Below are 25,233 nucleotides of genomic sequence, written 5' to 3' on the forward strand. Positions count from 1 at the left end.
ACTTTAAAGATAAATTTTGGAAGATCTATTCGTTTAAATATTATAAATTTTGTCATTCTCAAAGAAAAAAAAAATGGTTTACTTAAGCTCAAGGCTTTATTTTGAAATTAAGATTTAAACTTTAAATCAAATTTGTGAAAATATGTTATTTTCGAGAGTAAAATAAATATTTCAAAAAAAAAGGGGTTTATTTAATTAAATTTAGCTAATACTCCCTCCGTCCCAGAATAGTTGTTACACTCTCCTAGGCACACAGTTTAATGCGATAAGTAGCAGTGTGGTTATCAATTGTTATTTTATTGAAAAAGTAGATGTGATAGGAGTTAGTGGGGTATTTCTTTAATTGAATGAGAGAGAGTGTGGGGACAAAAAAAATTTAGTGGGAAGAGAGAGAGAATATAATAATTGTGGGGTCATTCCTAACTTAGAAGTGTAACAACTAATCTGGGACGGACGAAAAAAGAAAGTGTAACAACTAATCTGGGACGGAGGGAGTAATAATTCTCGAAGTTCAAAACGAATATTTATGAATACATCCTTGTTAAATGAGCTTAGTCATTCCAATTGACTTCCTTTGCCACGTGCCAATGGTAGTGAGTGCCAACAATCTCACCAGTTGCCAAGAGTTCCCTCAAATAGATACCCGCTTGCATTGATATCATTTTACTCTAGAGACTTCTTTCCATGAGGCTTGAACAAACACACAAACCAGGGACTCAAAACCCCTTCTCTTTGACCCTCATCGTCTCTCTCTCTCTCTTCACCGACCCCCTCCCTTCACCTTGGCTTCTTCTTCCTCTGCCGACGATGCTGCTCCACCACCATCAGCAACCCACGCCACTCTCTCATCTCTCTCGTCTCTCTTCTCGACCTTGCGCAGTACCACCGCCGACGGTGGCCTTAAATGGTGGTCGTCGATCTTCCATCACTCAATTGGGTAATTTCTTTAACCTTGTTGTTAATTGATTTGAGTTTTAATGAATTGGGAAAATTCCAAACCCTATCTTACTCTTCTTTGATTTTCTATCTCACCTCCGACGTGAGGTCGTTTCGCCGTCCCGGTGGGCTCGCCGCCATTGTTGGTGGTGTCGGGTAGTAGCCCTCGATGTTGGTGTCGCTTTCTCCCCTCCTTGCCACAGTTTTTGCTGTTGTTGCTGTTGATTCGATTCGATTGTTGTTGTTGATTGTTGCTCCAGTTTTTGTTACTTCTCTGCTTCAATTTCTCTGAAGAGTATAATTCAATCTTTAATTCTAGTTCATTTATAATAATTTCTATATTTCAGTTTAATAATCTTGGTCAGTTGTAAAATCTCTACAGAATTAAGTTGTAACTGGTTTATTGGTTGGTATTAAAGGAATGCTTTCAATTACGAAATACAAACGAATTTCATTGTGTTGTTAAACAATATAAATCCATTGTTTCATTTCCAAAAAGGTTTCTCTTAAAAGAAAGTATAATTAATGTTTTATAGTTTGAGCATATTAATTTAGGTACGCTTATAAGTAGTACGTTATATAACTAATGGTTATTGAGATGTATATAGTTTTCAATTAAGATATTTTGTTTAGGAAGTTTGATTCGATTTCCTTAAAATAAATAGGTGCCCTGTCAGTTTCTAAAATAAGTTTTCGAGAATCATTTAATGTTCAAAAGAGTTTATCAAGTTTATGTTTAGTTATAATGAAATTTGAAAGGTTTATTAGACAAAGTCGAGGAGAGTTCTATTTAGTTCTAAGTCGATTAAGGTGAATGGTCTATTGATTAGAAACTTTGTTTGTTGGGGTGTATTACTGAAGGTCGTTGAATTATGGATTTTAGCGGAGGTTGATGATCGAAATGTATAATTCTTGGAGTTTAAATCGAAGGTACACATCGTCCAACCAACTTCAATGTTTGAAAATATATCTTGTGTTTAAGTATCATGTATATATATATATATATATATATATATATATATATATATATATATATATATATATATATATATATGTATAGATCGAATGTCATTTTTGCGAATTGAATGTTATTTGCAAATTAAATTGTATTTTTGCAAAACTGAATTGTATTTACAAATTGATTTGTTCTTTGCAAATTGAATTGGATTCTAATGCTTTTATGAATCATGATTCTGTTAACGAATGTTTGTGCAATGAGAACCCAAGTGAGAGATGGTTTGAGTTGAGGCATTGAGCGGCTTGAGAAATTGAGTTCATTGAGTATTTTGAGGTCGAACTTGGGAATTGTGAGATATGTGAAGAAGTCAAAAGGTTAAGGGAGTGTTAATTAAGAGTTAATCATAAGTGAATACGTTAATGATCAGGTAAAAGACCATGCATAATGAAAGTAGTCCTACATGAGTTTCTAAGGAGTTCAAGTCTTAGTGTTAAACTACATAAGAGATCCTAAAGTAAGATTCAGTGGAACCAAAGACATCGCTTTTAATTTTAAATTCTTGTTTCAATGAAGGATTATGTTTCCTTTGATGGAAATAATGCCCTTGGTCCAAGTATGCATTCAATGATAAGTCTAATAAATGCGGTTCAGTATTAATTAACAAGTTAATAATTCAGTGAGATCAAGTGAGCTGAATGCCTAGCTAGAGGCCGCTTCAGTTCAAGTGGAATTAATGATATTAATCCACAGCTTACTCTTGACTGAACCCGTAGGGTCACACAAATAGTACGTAAACGGATCAAGTATTTAATGGCATTAAATACTCTATCTATGGATATTCGGAATCGACGGATCTTCGTTTCAGTGGGAGCTGAGATCGTCACAAGCAAGTGAATACTCCGGAAACGATGATATTGCCGGAAACGGAAATATGGATCGTATCGGAAATATAAATATTATCCAAGTCGTAGATGTTGCCGGAAACGGAAACATGGTACGTATCGGAAAATATTATTGGAAATGGAAATATTGCCGGAATCGGAAATATTGCCGGAAACGGAAATATTGTCAGAATCGGAAATATTATCGGAATCGGAAAATAGTTCCAGAAACGGAAATATTAAATATTTGTTCGAAACGGAAATTAATTCCGGAATCGGAATTATTAAATATTGTTCGTATCGGAAATGAATTCCGGAACCGGAAATTTAATCGGAAGCGTATCGTACGAATGAGCATCGGACGAGGCCTGCCGGACGAAGGCCCGGCACGAAGCCAGGCCATCGCCCAGCAAGCAAGACGCGCGCCAACGCCCAGCCCAAGGCAGCGCCAGGCCCACCGCAAGGCAGGCCCAGCGCGCCAAGGCGAGGCTGCGCAGCGTGGGCTGCGTGGGCCGAGCGCACGTGTGCGGGCGCCCTCGTGGCTCCGTGCGTGTGTGTGTTTGTGTCCATGCACAATTCCTAAATCTATTAGGATTTGGTGTATGATTAAATTCCTATTCCTAAAAGGATTATTTAATTAATTAGAGTCCTTGTAGGATTCTAAGTTTAATTAAATCGTATCCTACTAGGATTCCAATTTCCTTTCCAAACCTCTATAAATAAGGGCCTAGGGTCTAAGTTTAATTAAATCGTAACTTTTGAAAGAAAAATAAGCCAAACACTTGCAAACACTTAACCGAATTTCCTAGTAACCTTAAGGGCGATTCTAGTTGGTCTAACTTGAGGCGGATCCGGACGTACTGTGGACTATCTACGGAGGGACGACATTTGGAGTCCTAAAGGCTTGTTCTTGTTCGGTTCGGGCGCAGCTAGGGAGGGCACGCTACAATCGTATGCTCCTAAATTATGCTAAATGATTATGTGTAAATAATATGTTTCCTGGCATTAAGGTTTTTTCCGCATGATTTATGTTTTGTCATATGTATCATAACTGGCCTATCAGTGGTATCACGAGCCTCTTATTATTTTCATAATCTAAATTGCATAAACATGGTTAAATATTACAAATTTGCAAGAATTCAAAGGGGTGATTAATTTTCGTAATTGTTAATTAATTGCAAATTGCGTTTATTTAATTATATGTACGCAGTTTTTCGGCAGTTTCTTCGTTACTCATCCAAATCGAGTGATTTTTGTGTCAATTCCGCATGTAAAAGGCATTCTAAAATTTTGACAAAATTAGTATTTTTCGGCCGAACCCAGAATTCTCAAATTCGAAGCCTAACTATGACGTTTCGGAGGTTTTAGTTTTTCGAACGCAAAAGTTTGTAAATTTAAGATGTTAAATTAAATATTTGCGATTCTTGTTGATAAATCTTGAATTTTTGATTGACCTACTATATATGTTTAACAAGTTTGAATGCCTAGCCTTGTTAATTATGCAATCTAATTTGTAATTATAATTAATTTGTTTAAAATTCGAATAATTTAGAATTGATTTGATTTTCATAATTAATTAATAATTTAATTAGATACCTATGATTAAAAACCACCATAAAATTGTTAATTTGTGTTAAATTTTAAATTTTTATGACCTAGACTTGAATCCATGTTAATCGGAAATTAATTAATTAATAAATTTTCGATTTTTCGCCCTAAAATTATGAAATTAATATGATATATTAATTTGCCATTAATTTTGAAAATAAAATTTTTAATTTTTATGCGATTCGCTCATATAACTTGCACGCACAAAGCAATGGACGCTACGTGTTACCCTTAAGGGGTGTTGTATAGTGCGGGCATGCGACGACGAGCAAGGGAGCTCGTCGCCCATGCGGTACGAATGCAGCGAGCAAGGCTATGGTGCACGAGCACAAGGCAGCAGCCCTGCCTTGTGTCGTGTGCTATGTGCGATGGGCGAGTGGGAAAGGGCGAGAGCAAGGCAGCGACAGTCGCGTGTGAGAAGCAGGCGAGCTGCGCCACGACGCAACTGCTTCGCGCAACGTGCGAAGCCTCGAGCGCAGCGAACGCAAGCTCGCGTACGACGACCGCTACGCCCAGCGACGAACGCTCGCGCGCAGCGAGCGCAAGCTCGTGTGCGTCGAGGGCAGGCGCGCGCAGCGAGCCAGAGGCCAAGCGTGCCTCTAGGCGCCTTGCAATGGTGTGCAGCGATGGATGCGACGCAGCACATAGGCTGCGCGCACATGGCCAGCGATGGCTGCGTGCGTGTGGCCTATGGCTGTGCGTTGTGTGGTGATGTTGCGTACCTTGTGTTACAATTAGATCGTTTTAAAATTTTAATTTGAAATTTTCAGTTTATGTAATTTTAATTAATTTTAAAATTAATAATTTAAATTGTTTTCTTGGATTTTAATTTTGAATATTATAATAAATTTCATTTATTCTAATTATTTTACTGAAATTAAAATCATGAATTAATTTAAATACGACTGAAAATAAATTAAATATGTGGATTCCATTATAAATTTATATGAGCTTTAAATTTTAATTAAATTTGTATGTTTCCGGTTAGACTAGAAATACATTTTTATGTTTAAAATTAGTAAAGCATATGAATTTATTGGTTTAAGTGGGAGCCCTTTTAGTCATAAACTCTTGATTAGGTCTACAAATCCTTAAGGTTAAAACAACTTGATTAGAATTAATAAGGACTGAATAATTTGTAGATTATTGGTGCCCTTGATTAATTGCTGCAAATATTTATGTGATGCATAACGTGTTTTACTAACCAGCTTTGTGGGCCATTCATGATAATGAATGGGTGAATGGTATATGTAGTATATGTACTGTTTTGCAGGTTATGAAGTGACTAGTATGGCCCAAATAGGATAGAAAATATGGTCTGCGTACCATTAATTTGAATGTAATTGGTCTAAATTACCAAAATTGTTTTTCAATTCAAATATGGTCTGCGTACCATCAAATAGTTGTAATTAGTTTAATTATAGCTTATCCTATTTGGAGAAAATGGCGCCTCCCACGGTGAAATTCAAGACGAAGTTTCCATTTTCGAGACGGACTTTGAAGTTGAAGCTTCAAGATGAAGTCGGGCCATACTAGATCACATTTATCTTATGCATTCTTTAAGTTATTTATTGCTATTAAATATGTCTTAAATATGCATGAGATCAAGGCTTGATTATGTTGCATGATTAAGGATTTTAGTTCACTTAAAATCTAACCAACATAGTAAGAGCCTTAAGTTCCAAACGTAAAAATTGAGTTAAAAGGTGCCATGCCAAAATAACACTTACTTGGATATCCTTTACATCGATCTTAGTAATAGTTTTCCGCCATAGTGACGTGTTACTTGTCGATACTAAAGGGGTAAGGTACACAAATAATTGTGAGTACATGTTAGTTTTGGTGAAACTCAACGATATAAGTAAGGAGTCCTTTTATGTCGTGGCAAAATCGATAGGTTTACCTAATAAGTTCTTAGACGTACCTATCAACCAAGAATAGTTTCTAGACTATTAGCAAAAGGTTTTTGCTTACATAAAATGTTTTAGGATTGAGTCGACAAACTGTGCTTAATTCTTCAATGGTTTTAGGATCTTGGAATCATTTTATTCACACCTGCCGGAACAATAAATTCGAATAAAATGCTAATGACTTGTTTGAATTGCATGATTGCTTTAATATTCAAGTTATTATTCATGATAAATGTTTAGACTTTGCATGCTTCAATGTATGTTTTAATTATTTTTTATAATTAAATATCTTGCACTGCAATAAATCCTTTTAGAAAGGTAACAGTAAATTTCCTCGATTGGTAGTGAATCCAAGAACGATTCACGGAAATGAGAGAAAATGAGCAATTTAAAATGTACGTTTCTTATATCGACTTTTATGGTTGTTTTCGAGTATCAAAGTCGAATGGCAAACGATTGGTGCTTGTGAATTCAAAATACAATGTAGTTTTGAGATCATAAAGCATTGAGTTTAAACGCTCAGCTTTACCAATGGTTAACAACCTAAAATCCTTTTTCCATTTAATTCTCGAATGAGTCTAGTCCCTAGACATTCGAATAGATCGATGCTTAGAGAACTTTAGAAGCTTCTGGTAAGATCATCTAGTTGAAACAGTATATTCAACATAAATGGTAAGAACTTTGATAAAATGACATTGGACATGTCTAACAAAGTATAAAAGTCAACGCTAGAGAAGTCAATTCTTAAGACTATAAGAAAGGGTACAAGAAATAGGAAAACAAGGAACAAAGGAAAGGAATTTACGATTCCGTTTCTACCTATAAGTTTATGTTTAAAGAAAAGTGACCTAGCAATCAAACTTCCTTGGTATCATATACCGCTTGAGGTTCTTACTTCGGTAATAACTCAAACAATGGAAGCTAGGCTACATTAATGTCCTACAAGTGGGAAATGAAGCATGGCAATGCTACATTAGTTGTAGGGTCATCTAGTTTGTTTTAAGTCCTTTCAAAGGCTGGAACTTAATGGCTATTTTGTTCCATAATCAGCATACCTAAATTTCTGTTTTCAAACACAGAAAGACTCACATTCAAGAAAAACAAAAACAATGTTTGTTTGTTTATTTGAGTGAAATGGTCAACTACGGGTTGAGTCAATATGCTTGATTAAAACAAACAACTCTTTAACAATAAAAACGTTACTAGGTTCAAATCAAACCTTTGATTTGAGTTCCACTAAACTTTGGCATTGTTGCTTAGACCATATCAACAAGTTAACATTCATAAGCTCTATTTTGATGGACTTTTGAAAGTTGATTGATTTCTAGATCAATTCAAGACAAGCTAATCTTACTTGTTGAAAGTAACAAAAGATATGAACTATTGTTAGAACGCCTAGACGATAGAGTTCAAAGCTAAAGAAAGGTTTTATGACTTTATTATTTCACACAGATTTGAGTGAATATAGGTTTATTTACTCAATGTGATATAAGTTTGAATCTATTTGGCTAGTTCAAAGATTCAGAAGTATAAAATCCACTTGGCAAGAAATCATAAAGATCTAGGATAGATCATGTTAATGATTACTTGAGACCAAAAATGATCATCAATGATTGTGTGTTGTAATTTCACGATCTAGCTCCATAAGATATGGCATATCTAAGTTGGAACGATTGAAGTCAATTAGTACTTGATTCGATCAATGATGAATCATAAAGACTTTTCCTATAAATTCTAAAACAAAATGCTCAACTACCACCAAACTAAACCAATTCGTCAAAGCTATTGAAAAGTAATTTCAGAATATCTTTTCATAATATATCTAAAGAGTTCCTAAACTCAGTGGGAGCTTAGTGTTTGTTATTCAACAAACTAAGCCCAAGAATAGATATATGTTTCATTGTGATTTATTCAAATGAGACACAAGGGTATTGTTTCTACCACGAATTTTTGAGAACATAATGTTTGTTTGCTCGAAATAATGTCCTTTTGGGATTCGTTTCCAAAATGACAAGTGGGAGAAAATAGACCTCGAAAGTCTTCGAGGCGAACAACAAACATAAACGGACATTCCGGAGGCTTTTCGAAGTTCCTTAGAAAATCCGAACACGTATTCTTTAAGGACTTTAGAAGTGGCTTTAAAGAATAGACATCTCTTAGAAGACTTTACAAGTGCTTCAAGGAGAACAGAATATTCAAAGGACTTTTAAGTGGCTATTGATATTCTGTTGTTTGATGTTCTATACCCTAGTAGGCATAGAGTTCAAGTCACTGAAACTATGAGATTCTTCTATTAGATAGTGAAGAAACATGGAGTTCAGGTCACTATGCAATTCTTCTATTAGATAGTGAAGAAACCTACAACTTACAGTCAAACTATTAGATTAATGAGCTTGTGACTTGTAAGAAAGCCATGACGAAATATGGATTCCCTAAAATGGTTAGAGGCCATATATAGGCTCAATGTTTTAGACGGTTAAAGGCCATAAAACATACTTAATGTTTTGATGACAAAATTGAAATTTTGTTGATTTGCAAGAATAAATTAAACACCTATTGGTTGCAAATTTGTTTTAAGTATAAAAACCATCAAACATGGAATTGTGTTCACACACAAAGCTAGATTAGTTGCTAAAGGTTACAAGCAAATTCATGGCATGGATTGTGTTGAAACCTCATGCATAATCGTAATGCTCAAGTCTATAATTCAAGCAATGATTGCATATTGGTACATATGGCAATTGGATGACAAAACGTATTCCTCAATCAAATGTTGGAAGAAACTATGCACATGACATGTCATAGGATTTGTGGATCCAAGTAATGCTTGAAAAGGAAGCTAGCTTATAAAATCTAAGTACAGATTTAAGCAAGCAATTGGGAATTGGAACTGTATTTTAGTGAAGCTAATAAGTATTTTAGTTTCATAAAATGTACATGATTCTTATAGATGTATAAGAAGTTTAGTGGGAGTATATAAAAACTTATTTGGTCCTATGTGTATCACACACATATCTCTCTATTGTGAAATAACATTCAAATGCTAATGACTTAGATTTGAAATTATTCATCAATAATGGACCAAGGCGAAACTTAGTACATAATGGGTATGAAGATCTTTTTTCAAAGATCTTATAATATTGTTTTAGATTAGTAATGGCATTTACTAAACAAACACGAAAGACTCCATTGGAGATATTCGACCCATGTGAATAAATCTAAGTAATAAATGTTTGAACTATGTATAAGCATTTACTAAGTTAAACATCAAAGGATCTAAGTGAGATTCTTAACCTATATTATATGTCAAAGAATTTAGCTGGATTCAGTATCTACTGAAATTGAATGAGCTAAAGTTACATGAATAGAATTCAATTGGGAATTATTCTGCAAAAGAATTTATCATGTAATGATATAATGTGAGGATCGCCAAAAACGTATCGTATGACTTTGGGCATGACGAACATATACCAATCTCTATTGATCTAAGTAAAGATCAACTAGATTGAGATCAAGAAAAACTTATGGTACTTGAAAAGGTACATAGGATTAGTTCTTGATTCAAGGAAATAAAGATATGCTAAACTTTGATGCTACACGCATAAACACTGGTAAAGGATCAAGCAAGATTCGTTTGGAGTTAACCATTGACAAGGACGAGCTATAGAGCATCGTGTTTTGAAATGGCAACATGGATTGGAGACCATGAGTTGTTGCGTGGGAAATTAAATATTAATTTCTATGTTCTAAGATACAACTGGAAAGTCTTCCACATATATGTGAACTGCTTGGATAAGTAAATCCAAACAAAGCATCACTAGCAACCTATACAGTTGAAGTAAAAGAATTTATTGCCTGAGAAGCATTAAAACATAGTTGTTTGTATTAATGAGTTCTTCATTGAACTTAGGTAGATCACATGTCTGCTGACTTGATGATTCTTCATTGAAAAATGCGTAGAACCACTCTTGTAGCTGGACAGACTAGATCACAAAATAAACATACTCAGACGATCTTATCATCATATCTCGAAGAACATTCGAGAAAAGGATATCAAGATTGGCAAAGCATGATAACTAAACCTATGCAACAAGTGAGAAGCAACACTCACATTGTAGCACTGGAAATCAAGCATAGCTTTGAATTCCATGAATTGTTTTTAAAGATGGGTTCGAGGCCCATGGTTGTAAAACATTGGGGTTGAACATTTATCATATATGAAATAAATTTTCATATTCCATTTAATCTTGGTTTAGTATTAAATGATGAGTCCCTTCAATTTGACAAAATATTCAAGATAGACTGTCAGGACCAGTCCTGTGACTAAGAAATGTCTATCAAGTGAACTTGAATGTCAAAAGTTGAAAATGGTCCCTGGTCGGAGTTTTCTATAAAATTGGACGCATATAAAACGTTAGACGACTAGAATGCAAGATGACTAGTAGTTCTGTTTCTTGAACTATGTGGACATGGCAATGTCATAATCATTTGCATAGATACTTACTTTGAGAAGACTAGTATCGGACAGACCTATGAAACTTTACTGTAAGAGATGAAAATCTGTCATAAGTAAATTTCATTAAAATTATTAGACACTAAATCCTCAATACCTGAGTGATTTGAGATTACTTGTTTGAGAACTGGTTACTTTGACGTTGACCAACCGTCGCACCGTAAAAGGAGGCTATAAAGGCAACGCTCAGGTAATCACCTATCAAACGAAGTCTAATCTCAAGATCGCAAGATTGGGATTGTCCTCCCATAAACCGGGATGAGATGCTTAAAAGTTGTACAAGGCCACTCGGAGAGCTAGAAACTGTGAAATGCATGGCCGTGCTCGGATGAATCATAGGCTATGATTATCTGTTTATTTGATCAGTTGAACTCTGAAACCGAGAAACACCTCTGGACATAATAAGGATGACAACTCTTACCTTATGTTCAAGAGCAAGCATCGAGCGACAAAGGAATTAGGAAATGCACACTTGTCCCTAAGGACAAGTGGGAGACTGAAGGAAATAATGCCCTTGGTCCAAGTATGCATTCAATGATAAGTCTAATAAATGCAGTTCAGTATTAATTAACAAGTTAATAATTCAGTGAGATCAAGTGAGCTGAATGCCTAGCTAGAGGCCGCTTCAGTTCAAGTGGAATTAATGATATTAATCCACTGCTTACTCTTGACTGAACCCGTAGGGTCACACAAATAGTACGTAAACGGATCAAGTATTTAATGGCATTAAATATTTTATCTATGGATATTCGGAATCGACGGATCTTGGTTTCAGTGGGAGCTGAGATCGTCACAAGCAAGTGAATACTCCGGAAACGATGATATTGCCGGAAACGGAAATATGGATCGTATCGGAAATATAAATATTATCCAAGTCGTAGATCACTACTACAAAAAAGGGATTAGAGTACTGTTGAAATAAACTTTGTAGGACGCCTTAGAGGCGTTCTCCAACTCAACGCGCTATAAAGTTTATAAAACGGGTAAAAGAAGCGTTTTATATACCTAGTCATAAAGTACAGGGATAAGAGATAAGCGTCCTCTATTCCCTTCCTAAAATCAGAAAATGGAGAAGGAATATAGAACGGTTAACGTACATAACTGTCTCCTATACTCTACAATAAAACGCGCCCTCCGTACATAACCGTCCTCTATTCTTCCTGTTAAATATTGAGATACAAAACATCTTCCGTACATAGGCGTACTATATACTTCATGTTTAATATTAAAATATAAAGTTGTTTTCTTACACAACCTTTCTATATTCTACCCTTTTTTATTTTTAATATTATTTAAAAATAGCAGCACACACATCCCTAACATAGGATATTACGATTCTAGTATGTAACCAAATCTAAATAGATAAAATAAAAATGATATCCACACGACCTTTCATCCAATAACAAAATAATACGGAATATTGTTCATTCAATAACAAAATCAATACATATTACAAAATGCATACATGGAAAAAATAAACCATATATATTACGGAGTACAAAATCTATAAGTCATTGGTAAAAGTAATCTCGCTTCTTGTCAAAATTTGTGCGAAGATCTGCGAGTATCTGTTCTTAATTCTCTCAAGTAAGTCTGCAAAAACAAAATAAATAGAAGACGGTTATGAGAAATTTACAAATACCACTAATATCAAGATCTTTAAAAAACAAACAACCACTAACATTTAAATTGCACCTCCACATCAGCAAAGCTACATCCAGTTAAACCTGAAATCAAGAAACTCAAATTAGATGAATATAAAATCAAGATTTGATAAAGGAATATAAATTGGCTACCAAGAGAAGTAAAAACAGGGGTAAAGAAAAACGAAATGAAGAGGGGAAAAGAATCTAATTAAATTAAATTGCAAGTGATAATAAATAGTTCAATATGTCAAATCAAACTCCATAATTCAATCGATCAAATTACAGAGAAAGGCTTCCACAAACATTGAAAAGTTAAATAATTAAATTGAAGTACAAATTATGTTTTCAATTACCTTGTATAACTAAAATCTTCACAGACGGAGAGTATAAATCAAGAAATGAATTGTAGAAGAAACAGACATGTGACAAAGTCAAACCGGTAGCGTCAATTCCGTTGGTACCTTGTTTAACGAAAATAAAACAAAAATTATAAAACCTAAATAAATGATAAGAATTGGGAAAAAGAAAATGAATCAAATAAACATTAACTCAAATAAAAATTCGTGAAACATATATATAGAGATGTTTAAAGGGCAAGAACAAGTTTTGAAAGATTAAATCCGCTGACAATCAACTGCTAGGAGTAGAGATTGAAATTGAAATCGCAATCGCAATCGCAATCCCAGGATGAACAATTTTGTAAACCAGTATTTTTGGGAAGTAGGAAAGAGAAAAGAACATATAACTGTAAGAGAGAGGAGTTTAATGACCCAAAAGCAAGTGAAGGAGTGGAAGAGGTGGCGGCTAATGAGGGTAGATGGGACTAGGGTAAATATGGGTTTAAAGTATTTTACAGTATAATGGGTTAATGGTGGAGAAATTTTGGGTTAAACATACAAAGCGGTTGGTGACTAGGTATTATCACCGCTTTCTATTCTTATTATATTTTTTATTTTTTAACTTAAAAATATTTTATTGTGGTAGAAAGAAGTAAAACGTTTATCTGCTATAGGCGTTTTATATGGTTTAACATATGTAACTGTCAGAAGAGGCAACTGTTTTATATAATTATGTAAAACGCTTAACATACATATGCGCTTTCTATCTAGCGTTACGTATTCTGGTTTTTGTAGTAGTGGATGTTGCCGGAAACGGAAACATGGTACGTATCGGAAAATATTATTGGAAATGGAAATATTGCTGGATTCGGAAATATTGCCGGAAACGGAAATATTGTCACAATCGGAAATATTATCGGAATCGGAAAATAGTTCCGGAAACGGAAATATTAAATATTTGTTCGAAACGGAAATTAATTCCGGAATCGGAAATATTAAATATTGTTCGTATCGGAAATGAATTCCGGAACCGGGAATTTAATCGGAAGCGTATCGTACGAATGAGCATCGGACGAGGCCCAGCACAAAGCCAGGCCATCGCCCAGCAAGCAAGACGCGCGCCAACGCCCAGCCCAAGGCAGCGCCAGGCCCACCGCAAGGCAGGCCCAGCGCGCCAAGGCGAGGCTACGCAGCGTGGGCTGCGTGGGCCGAGCGCACGCGTGCGGGCGCCCTCGTGGCTCCGTGCGTGTGTGTGTTTGTGTCCATGCAAAATTCCTAAATCTATTAGGATTTGGTGTATGATTAAATTCCTATTCCTAAAAGGATTATTTGATTAATTAGAGTCTTTGTAGGATTCTAAGTTTAATTAAATCGTATCCTACTAGGATTCCAATTCCCTTTCCAAACCTCTATAAATAAGGGCCTAGGGTCATAATTTATATACATGGGATTGAAGTATTCTAAGGGTAACTTTTGAAAGAAAAATAAGCCAAACACTTGCAAACACTTAACCGAATTTCCTAGTAACCTTAAGGGCGATTCTAGTTGGTCTAACTTGAGGCGGATCCGGACGTACTGTGGACTATCTACAGAGGGACGACATTTGGAGTCCTAAAGGCTTGTTCTTGTTCGGTTCGGGCGCAGCTAGGGAGGGCACGCTACAAAGTGTATGCTCCTAAATTATGCTAAATGATTATGTGTAAATAATATGTTTCCTGGCATTAAGGTTTTTTCCGCATGATTTATGTTTTGTCATATGTATCATAACCTATCATCCTTTCAACTGGGTCATACTTATTTTTAATTTCTTTTTAATTTCTTAAAGGACGCATATTTTATCTTAATCAAGGGTTAATAATAAAAGGATTCTTTTAATGTAGTAAATGAGAAATCTCTAAACTATTTTAAGTATAACAAAAGCCGAGTTTTTAATGATTCTTGAATGAGTCGTTTCAAGGGTTTGTAATCTTTCCTAACAAGCCATATTTATTTTGGAATTTCCTAAAAGTCACATGTTTTCCCCAAAACTATGAATTATGGAACTTAAACTAGCTTTGAACAATATTAAAGTGTTTAATAAACTTAAGAGTTGAAATCATAAACTAAAGATGTTTCGGTTTTGTTTTAAGTTCTTTAAATACATATAGTTTGCAAATAAGTAAATCTTTGACAAGTTTTATAAAAGAAATTATTATAAAGAATAACGATATACTTTAAAATAAATACAGGTTTTCATATTTTTGAAACCTATTAGTTTGAGATATAACTAGTCGGCATTTCTACGAATAATAAGATTATGTTTGAGTAATTATGGTTTATGTAAATGTTTACAAAATACATTTCAGGCACACTAAGCTATTAAATAATGAATTCGGATTCGAGGAGAGTATAGCCTATTGATAACCTTGGGATGTAAATGAGTGTCACTCACTAGCAGCCAGTTATTAATCAATGGTTTAAAGGGTATAGCCAAGGATAAGGAGTGATTCTAAGTTAAAAGGATATAGTTGAGAAGAGTGTCCAAATTTTAATTATATCGTTACAGTTTGATTAAGAGTAAGAGAAAGTGTCAGCAAGTCTTGAGATTGATATTTAATTGGGTTGAGAATTTATTCTGAGAAATAAAGTGAGTTGAGATATGATGAGAGTGAAGCTAATACATGACTATGGGAATGCGAATGATATTTTGAGAATGAAATTGCATAAATTGGTAATAAAATGCTTAAGTAGGGGAAAGTAGCCGTGTATGTGTTGCATAGTGCTCACATGCGTCGGTGATGAAAAACATTTAAAGCGAGTGCTACAATCGTAGACTCGTAGTTCGGCGGGATAGACCCGTTAAAGCGGCTTGGCCGTAAAGCGAGTGCTACAAAAGTAGACTCGTAGAGGCGGGATAGACCCGTAGTTCGGCGGGATAGACCCGTTAAAGCGGCTTGGCCGTAAAGCGAGTGCTACAAAAGTAGACTCGTAGAGGCGGGATAGACCCGTAATTAGGGACATGTCCTAGTTAAGTCTTGCAAGCGTATGCTTATCAGGAGGGTGACGACCCCCACCAAATAGAGACAGTTCGTTGAATAACCCCTCTCTATTCGTGTTCACTTTCCCCAACAGTAAGCTAATATGTTGTGATTGAGTTAGCTATTATGTTGAGATTAAGTTGTGTGTTTTCGCATTGAGTTATAAATTTCTTATGAATATCTATATCTTCATTTGAATTGTGTTATGAGAACTTTATGAAGAAAATCATATTACTATAGCAATGTTGTGCCCATGAGTACCATATTGAGTTATGAATAATTATATGTTTGAGTTTTAACCTTGTGGCAAAAACTAAGGATTGGGAAAAGATTTGCTTATAATACTCGAGCTATCGTTAAGAATACTCGTCGAATTAGATTATGATTGAAAATGATTAAGAGTATGAGAATGACAAGATGAATCTTAAAGTTGTGAGCCTAATTCAGTTGATTTGATTGTGAATTTAGAAACTTTGTGAGATGGTAAGTAAGTCTAAAGCCTTTGTGAGTAATGCTATTTTATTGTTTTCCGAATCGTTGTTTGAATAATCTAGATTTCGCCAAATAGATTTCGCCAAATAGATTTCAAAGAGGTTATAACATTTTATCAAGTTATGTTTTCCAATTGAGTTTGATAAGCGAAGTTGCTTTTCAGAATAAAACATGAAAAAAAAAAAAACTAAAATAAATATTATTTTGAGCCACCTATCAAATGCATTTTTAGTTGGATGTGTGTACTCAGATTTCCGTTGATTTTGTTCAATGAACCTGTCCTGGTGGGGGCAGAGTTAAAATATTTTGCAGGCAGCGAGAATCAAGCGTAGAAGTCCTCTAGAGGCCTTATATGTTTCAAGGCGGGCATATGGATTCTCCAAGTGTATTTAAGTCATTCCTCATTTATTAATGGGTTGTATAATTTGTTTCTAGAGTTTTTTTTTTTTCTTTGGGTTATTCTTTATGGATTATATATCCTTGTTGAGTTGGTGTCACTCCAATGATGTTTTTGGGAGATGTTATATGCTGGAATGATGAAATAGCAGGTGAAAGAAAATCTGGCGTAATTTCCTAAACAGTATTTTAGGTCGTCCATATTTAGGGGAAGTGCTGCCGAAATTTTAATAATTAATTAAAAGAGTTTTAATTAGTATCTTTGAGATAGGCTAAGCCGTGATTAAATCTTTGAAGTTGTTGAAGAGTTAAAGTTTGTTTAACGGGGTTTAAAGTTATAATTATGTTAAGTTTGTTTAACTTAGGACTAAGTGTGTTTAGAAAGCAGCTCGTTAAGGGCGGGTTGTTACAAGTTGCGTTATATGTTGGACGTTCATTTGATCGTCATCGTCCCCTTGAGTACGAATATGTCCAATAATTAGACCTTTTATATGTCCACTTTTGGACATTAATTTAACTAATTTGAGTTTATAAATTCTTTTATATTGGACATTAAAAAATATAGAAATATTGGTCTAAGTAAAATAAAATCAATATTTTAGTATATGTACTATATATATTAGCATATTTTCTATAATACTCAAATTTAGTATACGTAGTGATGTTTTTATTATTTTAATCTCTATTTTTAGATATGTTTTCCATATAAGTAGATTAAAATCATACTACGTACTATGTACTCTGTATAATGGATTAATTTTTTTTTATTAAAATACAATCTTATATTGGTTATATTTGTAGAAAATTTAAAAATATATTTCCTATGTATAGAATGACACTTTTCTTATTTTGAGGAAAAGAGAATCAAATATATTTTTGAGGTAAATGTTAACAAAATAATTATTGAAGCAAGTATTTTATTTTATTTATATATTTTTTAATATTTATTAGAGAGGCCAACCAATGAGTGACATTTGTCATCACCACATTGATTTCCTCTCTTTTGATTGGGAAGATGAAAGATTGTTGTTATGGAAATTAAAGCTCGCATTGATTTGGACATGGGAAGTTGAAGGTCAGACAGAGAACAATCGGAATATGAGAAATTGCTGCAGTTTTTAGCTTGCGTTTTGTTTTTTTTTTTTTTAAGAATGAGACACGTGGAAAACGTAGAAAAGGGAGAGTATTAGAGTGGTACGCGTATTATTTGTGGTTACAGTTTTTAAATACTAGGTATTGATTATGTTGGCTCGATCCCCTTTACTTGTTTTTAATATAAAACGATGTTTGCCCGATTACTTGTTGATTTCTATCCGGCTGGCATGTTTATATTCTTCTAGAGTTATCTATTTGGGAGAAAGGGATGGACAGTCTTTAATCTTATTAATTTTTTTTTTTTCTGTATCTCGGGATAAATTAAGGATATATTTACGTTTGTTGACCCGGTATATGTAAATATTGAGCCCCACATAATCGTGCCATCATTCAGTGAAGAAGAGGTTGACATTGATTTTATGAGTATAAGAAGCATGAACAAATAGTCTACTTATACGTTGATTAATTCTTATCGATCAATTGATCTAATTCTCTTTGAAGATTCTTCTACCATGTTGCCAACTGAACCCATAAATGAGACTGTTATGTTGTCTCCACATGAGTCCATTAACCTGCTGATTCGCCACTTCTGACTTCTCTCACCCGCGGCCCAGGTTAAGGCCCAGCTCTTCGATCACCGTGTATCTCAACTAGACCTGTGCAATGGGCTGGAGGCCCGTTAAAAGCCCTAGCCCGGCCTAGTTATTAAAGGGCTCAGCCCTTTATCTTATTATATGGGGTGGGCTTTTAAAGGGCTTAATTTTAAAAGGGTTCTTAAAGGGTTGGATGGGATTTTAAAGGGCTTAGTTCAAAGGGTTACTAAAATAAAAAATTCAGCAAATTATTAATCAAAAACTAACAAAAAAAATATCCCTCCCTCCTTCAATTAGAACCGGCTATACCTTAAAATTAAAATCCTACATTTTCTCCCTCCTCTTTTCCCCAAAAATGAAGAACCCTAATTTTCTCTCCTCTTTTTCCCCAAAATTAATAACCCTAATTCTGTCGAACAATCACCACGCCGCCGTAACAATCGCCGTGGCCGCTCAATTTGTCAAGCAATACCTCGTCATCGCTCAATTTGTCAAGCAAATACGTCGTCGTCGCTCAATTTGGTATGTTCCTGGTATATTTTTGTTTGCCGATTTTTGAATTTGAGAATGATGTTAGGTGATTGTAGTCAATGGTTCTCTGTTAAGTGGTGAGTTCCTGTCAAAAATAATAATTGGTTGGTTGTAGTTCGTGGAATAATTGTGGTAAATTGTTAGCTCATCAGCTCATAGGTTCTCTGTTTTCATACTTCTTTGCTTTTAAATCGTATTCTCATTGTTGCCCTCAAATTTTTAAAGGGAGATATTAATAGTGGGATAGGAAGTTAATCATGGGAGGGAAGTAAAATTAAGCAAAAATAACACTTTTTAATTACTTTCACCCCAATCTCTTCGTTTTTGGGGATAATCTAAATGTTCAGGTGATGTGTATGATGTTGTGAAATATAGTTGTTACCCCATTGTATTAGCCTGGTTCTTTGGTTCTTGCTACGAAAATTTACACTCCGTATTGTTTGTGCTGCATTTATTTGTGATAAATTCGGTTTTTTTAAAAGAACAAAAAAGTATAAAAGTGGAAATTGTTTAGATTGTTGCTTGAGGTCTGACCCATGATTGAAGATCCTTTTGATATGTTGCTGTGCTATTCAAGTAAGTGGTTCTTGTGTGTGTCAAAAACTACTAACAGGATCAGACAAATGAGTTTCAGTGTTTTTTGTTATCTTCTTTGCATCATGAAATGAAAACTCTTAGTCAACTATTCAGTATATTGATTGAACAATTTAAGGGTAGAAGAATTCAGAAACTGATTGTTTGCAAAAAGAAATTGGTTAATAAAACTGGCAAAGGTAGTAGAAGTGGTTACAAAAAGCATTTAAAAGATATTGTAGTATTGAGCTAATTAATCTATAGAGGTCATTACTGGTCTATTTGGTTCTTTTAGCCTTGCAGGTTAATTAGTATTTACACTTGTTTGGTTTATTTGGTAGCTAGAAAATTTCAGAACTTTTTTGGTTTATTTGGTAGCTAGAAAATTTCAGACTTTATGATGTTGAAAGTGTACATTTTTATTTTAAGTGGTTAATTATGTATTTTTGTCGAATTTCAGAGTATTATGGAGGGTACTAGTGCACCAACTTCATCGACAAGGCCGTTAGAAGATGGGTATAGTGAATATTCGGCCCCACAACAACGCAAGAGGAAGAAAAAGTCTATGGTATGGCGTGAAATGAAGGAAGGAAATAACGACAAAGGTGAAAATGTTTCTATTTGTGTTCATTGTAAGTAGGGGTGTAAATGAGCCGAGCCGGTCAATAAACTACTCGGGCTCAGGCTCGTTTAAAGCTCGTTCATGTTCGTTCATTTATTAAACGAGCCGAGCTTGAACAACTTTTGAAGCTCGCTTAATAAACGAGCTTGAATATGAACATAGGTTTGCTCGTTCATTTAAGTTCATGAACAACTCATTCATTTATGTTCATGAACAACTCGTTCATTTATGTTCGTGAACAAGTTCGTCTAGTTATGTTATGTATCATATTTTACCATATATACGTTTTTCAAATATAAATAAGAATCATGTTTTTGACTTTTGAAATCTATAATAGAATAAAAATATTTTGAAATAAAATTTTAATTGCTAAAATTAGTGCTCTTTAACTCTTTCTAAATTATTAGTTTGTTTATCAAATAAAGTAATGTACTTTAATCTTTATTATTAGATATGATTATAATTTGTTAGATTTTCAAGTGGTTATACTCTGAAGTTCGTTTAAGAAAGCTCGTTCATGAAAAAAGCTCGTTTATAAACTCGGCTCGATTAATAAATGAGCCATTCACGAACAGTTCGCGAACACCAAATCTTTTAAACGAACCGAGCTTGAACAGATTTTTGAGCTCGGTTAAAAGCTCGAGCTCGGGCTCGAGCTCGCATAAGTTAAATGAACATGAACATGAACAGGGTAAAGCTCGGCTCGGCTCGGCTCGTTTACACCCCTAATTGTAAGAAAATATTAGTTGCTACCTCTAATAGTGGAACGTCACATTTAAAATGTCATTTATTAGAGAGTTGTCCATGTAGGCCAGAAGGACTTCCACTTGGGGAAGGGGGTTCTAATATGGAAGGGGAAAAGGAGTTTGTTTTTGATCCAAAAAGATTAAGAAAGGATATTTTACTTTATGTTGTAGAAGGAGCTCATCCTTTCTCAACCATAGAGGAAAAAGGTTATATAAGAATGATGTCTAGTGCTACTCCTCTTTTTAAGTCGTTTAGTAGAACAACTCTTACAAGAGATCTTTTTTCCTTGTATTATTCTGAGAGAGAAAAACTAAAAAGTATGTTAGTGAATGTCCCCGGTCGGATTTGTTTAACTACGGATAATTGAAAGTCATTCCACACATGGCAACATTATATTTGCATTACAATTCATTTTGTAGACAATGATTGGAAATTACACAAACGAATTCTTAGGTTTAGGGCTTTGGTACCCCCTTATGATGGAGTAAGCATTTCAGAAGAAATATTTTTGTTTCTAAGTCAATGGAAGCTAGAAAACAAAGTGCTTAGTGTTACCGTTGATAATGCTACATATAATGATGCTATGATTGCACACTTGAAGAACCGTCTTGTGTCAAAGGGGTTGTTAGTGAGTAATGGATGTATGTTTCATATTCGATGTTGTGCTCACATCATTAATTTGATTGTTCAATCCGGATTGGAGCTTATTGAAGGCATTTTGGATGATATTAGGAAGTTGGTGAGATTAGTTACAAGATCTTCTTATAGAAGTAAGGATTTTTATGACACTGCCGAAAAAAAGTTCAATTTGGTGAAAAGAAAACTCCATTTAGATATGAAAATTCGTTGGAATTCAACTTTTTCTATTCTTGATAATGTGTTGTATTATAGGGAAGTGTTTGTTTATTTGGGGTCCGTGAACAATTATTTCAAATCTTTTGTGCCTACGGATTTTGAATGGAGTAAATTGGTTGTTGTTCATAAATTTTTAAACATCTTTTATGACGTAACATGTATGTTTTCGGCTTCTAAGACTCCTACTTCTAATTTATACTTTAAGGGTGCTTGGATGGTTCATCGTCACTTGTTGGATACTTCTAAATCTACCGATGTGTTGTTGTCTGAGATGGTAGAGCCAATGTTAAGCAAATTTGATAAATATTGGTCCGAGTATAATGTCTATTTATCTTGTGCGACTATTCTTGATCCAAGATTTAAAGTTAAGATGGTTGAATATTGCTTGGACAAATTATTTGGGACGGATTTGGCTATGGAAAAGGTGGAAGTGGTGTTGAGCACATTAAGGTCTTTGTATAATGATTATAAGTTGCAATCATCAACCTCACCTATTATTGTTCCCTCTCCTCTTAATAGTGAATTTGGACATCATAACTTATTTGATGATTATCATAGTTATAATCCAAAAAGTACTATGAGCCAAATTGGAAAGTCACAACTTGAAGTTTATTTAGAAGAGGAGCCTCTTGATATGAATTTGGAATTGGATGTGTTAGAGTATTGGCATCAAAATGCATTAAGGTTTCCGGAGCTCTCAAAAGTGGCTAGGGATTTACTAACTATTCCGGTCAGTACGGTAGCTTCGGAGTCGGCTTTTAGCATTGGAGGGAAAACTATTTCCCCAAATCGTAGTTCATTAAATCCAAAAACCGTGCAAGCATTAGTGTGTGTTCAAGATTGGGGAAGTGATGAAAATGGCATTGCATTGGACTTGGATAATGAAAATGATGAGGACGGTGAAGCAATAATTGAAAATGATGAAGACAATGAGAGTGATACTTTCTTTTCCTTATAGGTAATTTGTCTTATTACTTTATCAATTATTCATGAACTCATTCTGTTGCATACATTACTCTAATGACCTTGTTGTTTGTTTGTTTATGCAGTAGATTTTCTGGGTTGGACTTTGCATTGGAGTTGCTTTAGCTGTATTATACCACCAGACTGTGATGCTGTTTATAAAATCAAGTCTTGATCTTAAATACCCATGTTTCCAGACTGTCTGATGCTGTTTATGCTTGTGTTTTGTGTCTGATATTTTAAGTTTTAAGTTCCTGATGTTTTGTAATGAAGTTGTATGAGGATTGAGGATGTGCATATGTTAACTTGATTTTTATAGCTGAAGATATAGTAGTCTATTTTATTCATACATACAGGCTCAAAGAAAGCAAAGCCCATTACAGCCCGTTTACTCTCCAGCCCGGCCCGGCACAAAAATATTGTAAGCTAGGCCCGGCCCGTTTAATTTTGGCCCGGCCCGTTGAACAGGTCTAATCCCAACCTCCTGCTGATCCGCCACATATGTTAGAGGTGATCATTTGCAGGCTTGGATACCGGGTCTAAGCGTATTTTTTTGTACAACGGGTCTAGAATGGAAAATTAAGTTTTTATTTTTGTGGGATTGACTTATCTGTCTATTAGAGGGGTTGCCGGGTTGGGCTTGTCCGCGGGCTAACATACTAAAAATATTTTTTACTTTCTTTTTTTAATTTTTAACTTAAAGTATCTCTAAATTTTCGAGCTCCATCCTATAAAACAAAGTGAAATTAAAAGTGTGGGATATTTTTATAAGGTCACATGAATAAAGAACCAGTCTAAATATTCGGTAAGAGATAATAAGAGATAAGTTTTGCTAAGAGTCAAAATAAGATGATAATAATAATAAGTTTTGCTAAGAGTCAAAATAAGATAATAATAGTATAAGGGATAGAATTCCAATAACAATAAAGTTCTACCAATTAATTAAAAGATACTCCGTAAATATTATAGTTTTAGAACAATTAAATTGCTATTGAGTACAATATATAATTTACAGATTCAAGATTTTATGCTCTCCTACTCCTCATACGTATCAATTTTATCAAATCATGACTTTTTTAAAAAAAAGTATTGTGTTTTTTTATTACAGTAATGTAAAATTAATTCACTAATCATGAATATCTCGGTTCCTAATATCTCAGTTTACCATGATGAAGATGTTATGAAATCTCAAAACATTACGATGATGAGTTAGCATCTAAGAAGCTGTTTGCTTATGAATTTGAACCAATCCCTAATATTTCTGTTTACAATAATTAATTAAGACTATGTACGTATTAAATTGAGGTTTGTATCACTTTCTTAATTATGTACTTTTCTTTTGTGTTTGCCTACCATCCTATTAGAGGTCGGTCTATGATGTGACCTTGTCTTAAAAAACTGATTTTAGCGCGCTAAATTCAGTTTTTCATGCATGCACCAGGCATATTTAGATCGATTTCTATTCAGTTCAGGATGCAGTAACAAAAGGGATTATTGCACCATCATATGCCGATTATATTCTTACTAAAGCACTAGGCAAGAAAACAGTTTGATCGATTATATTGTCCAAATTGGCATTCTTGATTCTTACCATGCTCCAACTTAAGGGGTGTTACGGATGAGTCTATCAATTGGAATTAGGATGATTTATCATGAATGCATTAATTAGGTTAGTTTTTCATGAATGCCTTAACTAGGTTAGTTTGGCCTACGTAGGTCTAGAATGGAAAAATAAAGCCCCCCTTATTTGCGGGATTGACTTCTTATCCATATCCGTCTATTAAACAGGCCGGGTTGTCCGCGGGCTAACAAACCATCAAATAATTTTAACTTTTTTACTAATGGTTAGTTTTTTCTTTGTTTTTTTTACTTAAAGTATCTCTTGAAACAGTATTTTTCTTAAATAAACCTGGTCCACCTATAATTATTGTGGACCAAGCCTAAAAGAGGAAGGTGGATCTCTTACCCTTTTCATTCACACGTGTGGATGAAATAAGCCCAATTTAATTTTGTTGTTGCTTCCTCATTCACTCGTGCCTTTCTCTCTCCTCATTCACGGTCCAATATTTTCTCTCCCCTCATTCTCTCCATCTTCTTCTTCTCTCTCCTCATTTTCTCGAGCTTCTGTCGCAAAATTGTCTCTCGATCTTCTGTAATTCTTCTCCTTCTCTCGATCTGTTTCTTCAATTTCTCTCCTCACTTTCAAGCTTCAATTTCTCTCTCCTCCATTATCAATGGAGACAAAAACCAGGGGAAGTACTTCAATTGGAGGTCGAATAGGCCTTCGTAATTCACCTACTAGAATCGAACATTCAGGTTTGTTTTTATTCTTCAATTTTTTTTATAATTCCTTAAACTTGAGTTCGCTAAATTTACATCATGTTTCATGTATTTTTCTGTTAACATTTTCTCGCATTGTTGTTTTTTTGTGATTATACTAAGAGGTTTTTTAAGTTTTTGCTTGATTTGAAGTTTTTCGGCCACAAATTAGGGTTTGATTTACTAATTTTAAAATTAGGGGTTCTAAGTATTTTGTGTTGATTTTTGCGGTTTATTGGC

The 25,233-nt window shown here is 34.4% G+C and overlaps 1 protein-coding gene and 1 long non-coding RNA gene across 2 annotated transcripts; both read left to right on the plus strand.

Annotated features, from left to right (window-relative positions):
- Nucleotides 1-669: 669 nt before the first annotated feature.
- Nucleotides 670-20,081, plus strand: LOC130459375 (uncharacterized). Its single transcript, XR_008918742.1, has 4 exons — nucleotides 670-1,231; nucleotides 1,798-1,866; nucleotides 16,594-18,905; nucleotides 19,948-20,081. It is a non-coding gene; the product is annotated as an uncharacterized lncRNA (long non-coding RNA).
- Nucleotides 20,082-20,956: 875 nt separating this feature from the next.
- LOC130471295 (zinc finger BED domain-containing protein RICESLEEPER 2-like) lies at nucleotides 20,957-22,669 on the plus strand. Its single transcript, XM_056841336.1, has 2 exons — nucleotides 20,957-21,173; nucleotides 21,276-22,669. The coding sequence occupies exons 1-2, from the start codon at nucleotides 20,957-20,959 to the stop codon at nucleotides 22,667-22,669; spliced, it is 1,611 nt and encodes a 536-aa protein (XP_056697314.1).
- The last annotated feature ends 2,564 nt before the right edge of the window (nucleotides 22,670-25,233 follow it).

This window comes from Spinacia oleracea, chromosome 4 (assembly GCF_020520425.1).
Source record: "Spinacia oleracea cultivar Varoflay chromosome 4, BTI_SOV_V1, whole genome shotgun sequence".
In the NCBI taxonomy this organism is placed as follows: Eukaryota; Viridiplantae; Streptophyta; class Magnoliopsida; order Caryophyllales; family Amaranthaceae; genus Spinacia; species Spinacia oleracea.

Coding starts and splice junctions, on each gene's coding strand:
- LOC130471295 (XM_056841336.1), top strand. CDS start 20,957: ATGGAAGGGGAAAAGGAGTTTGTTTTTGATCCAAAAAGATTAAGAAAG. Junction 21,174..21,275: donor TGAGAGAGAAAAACTAAAAA/GTATGTTAGTGA, acceptor TTCATTTTGTAG/ACAATGATTGGAAATTACAC.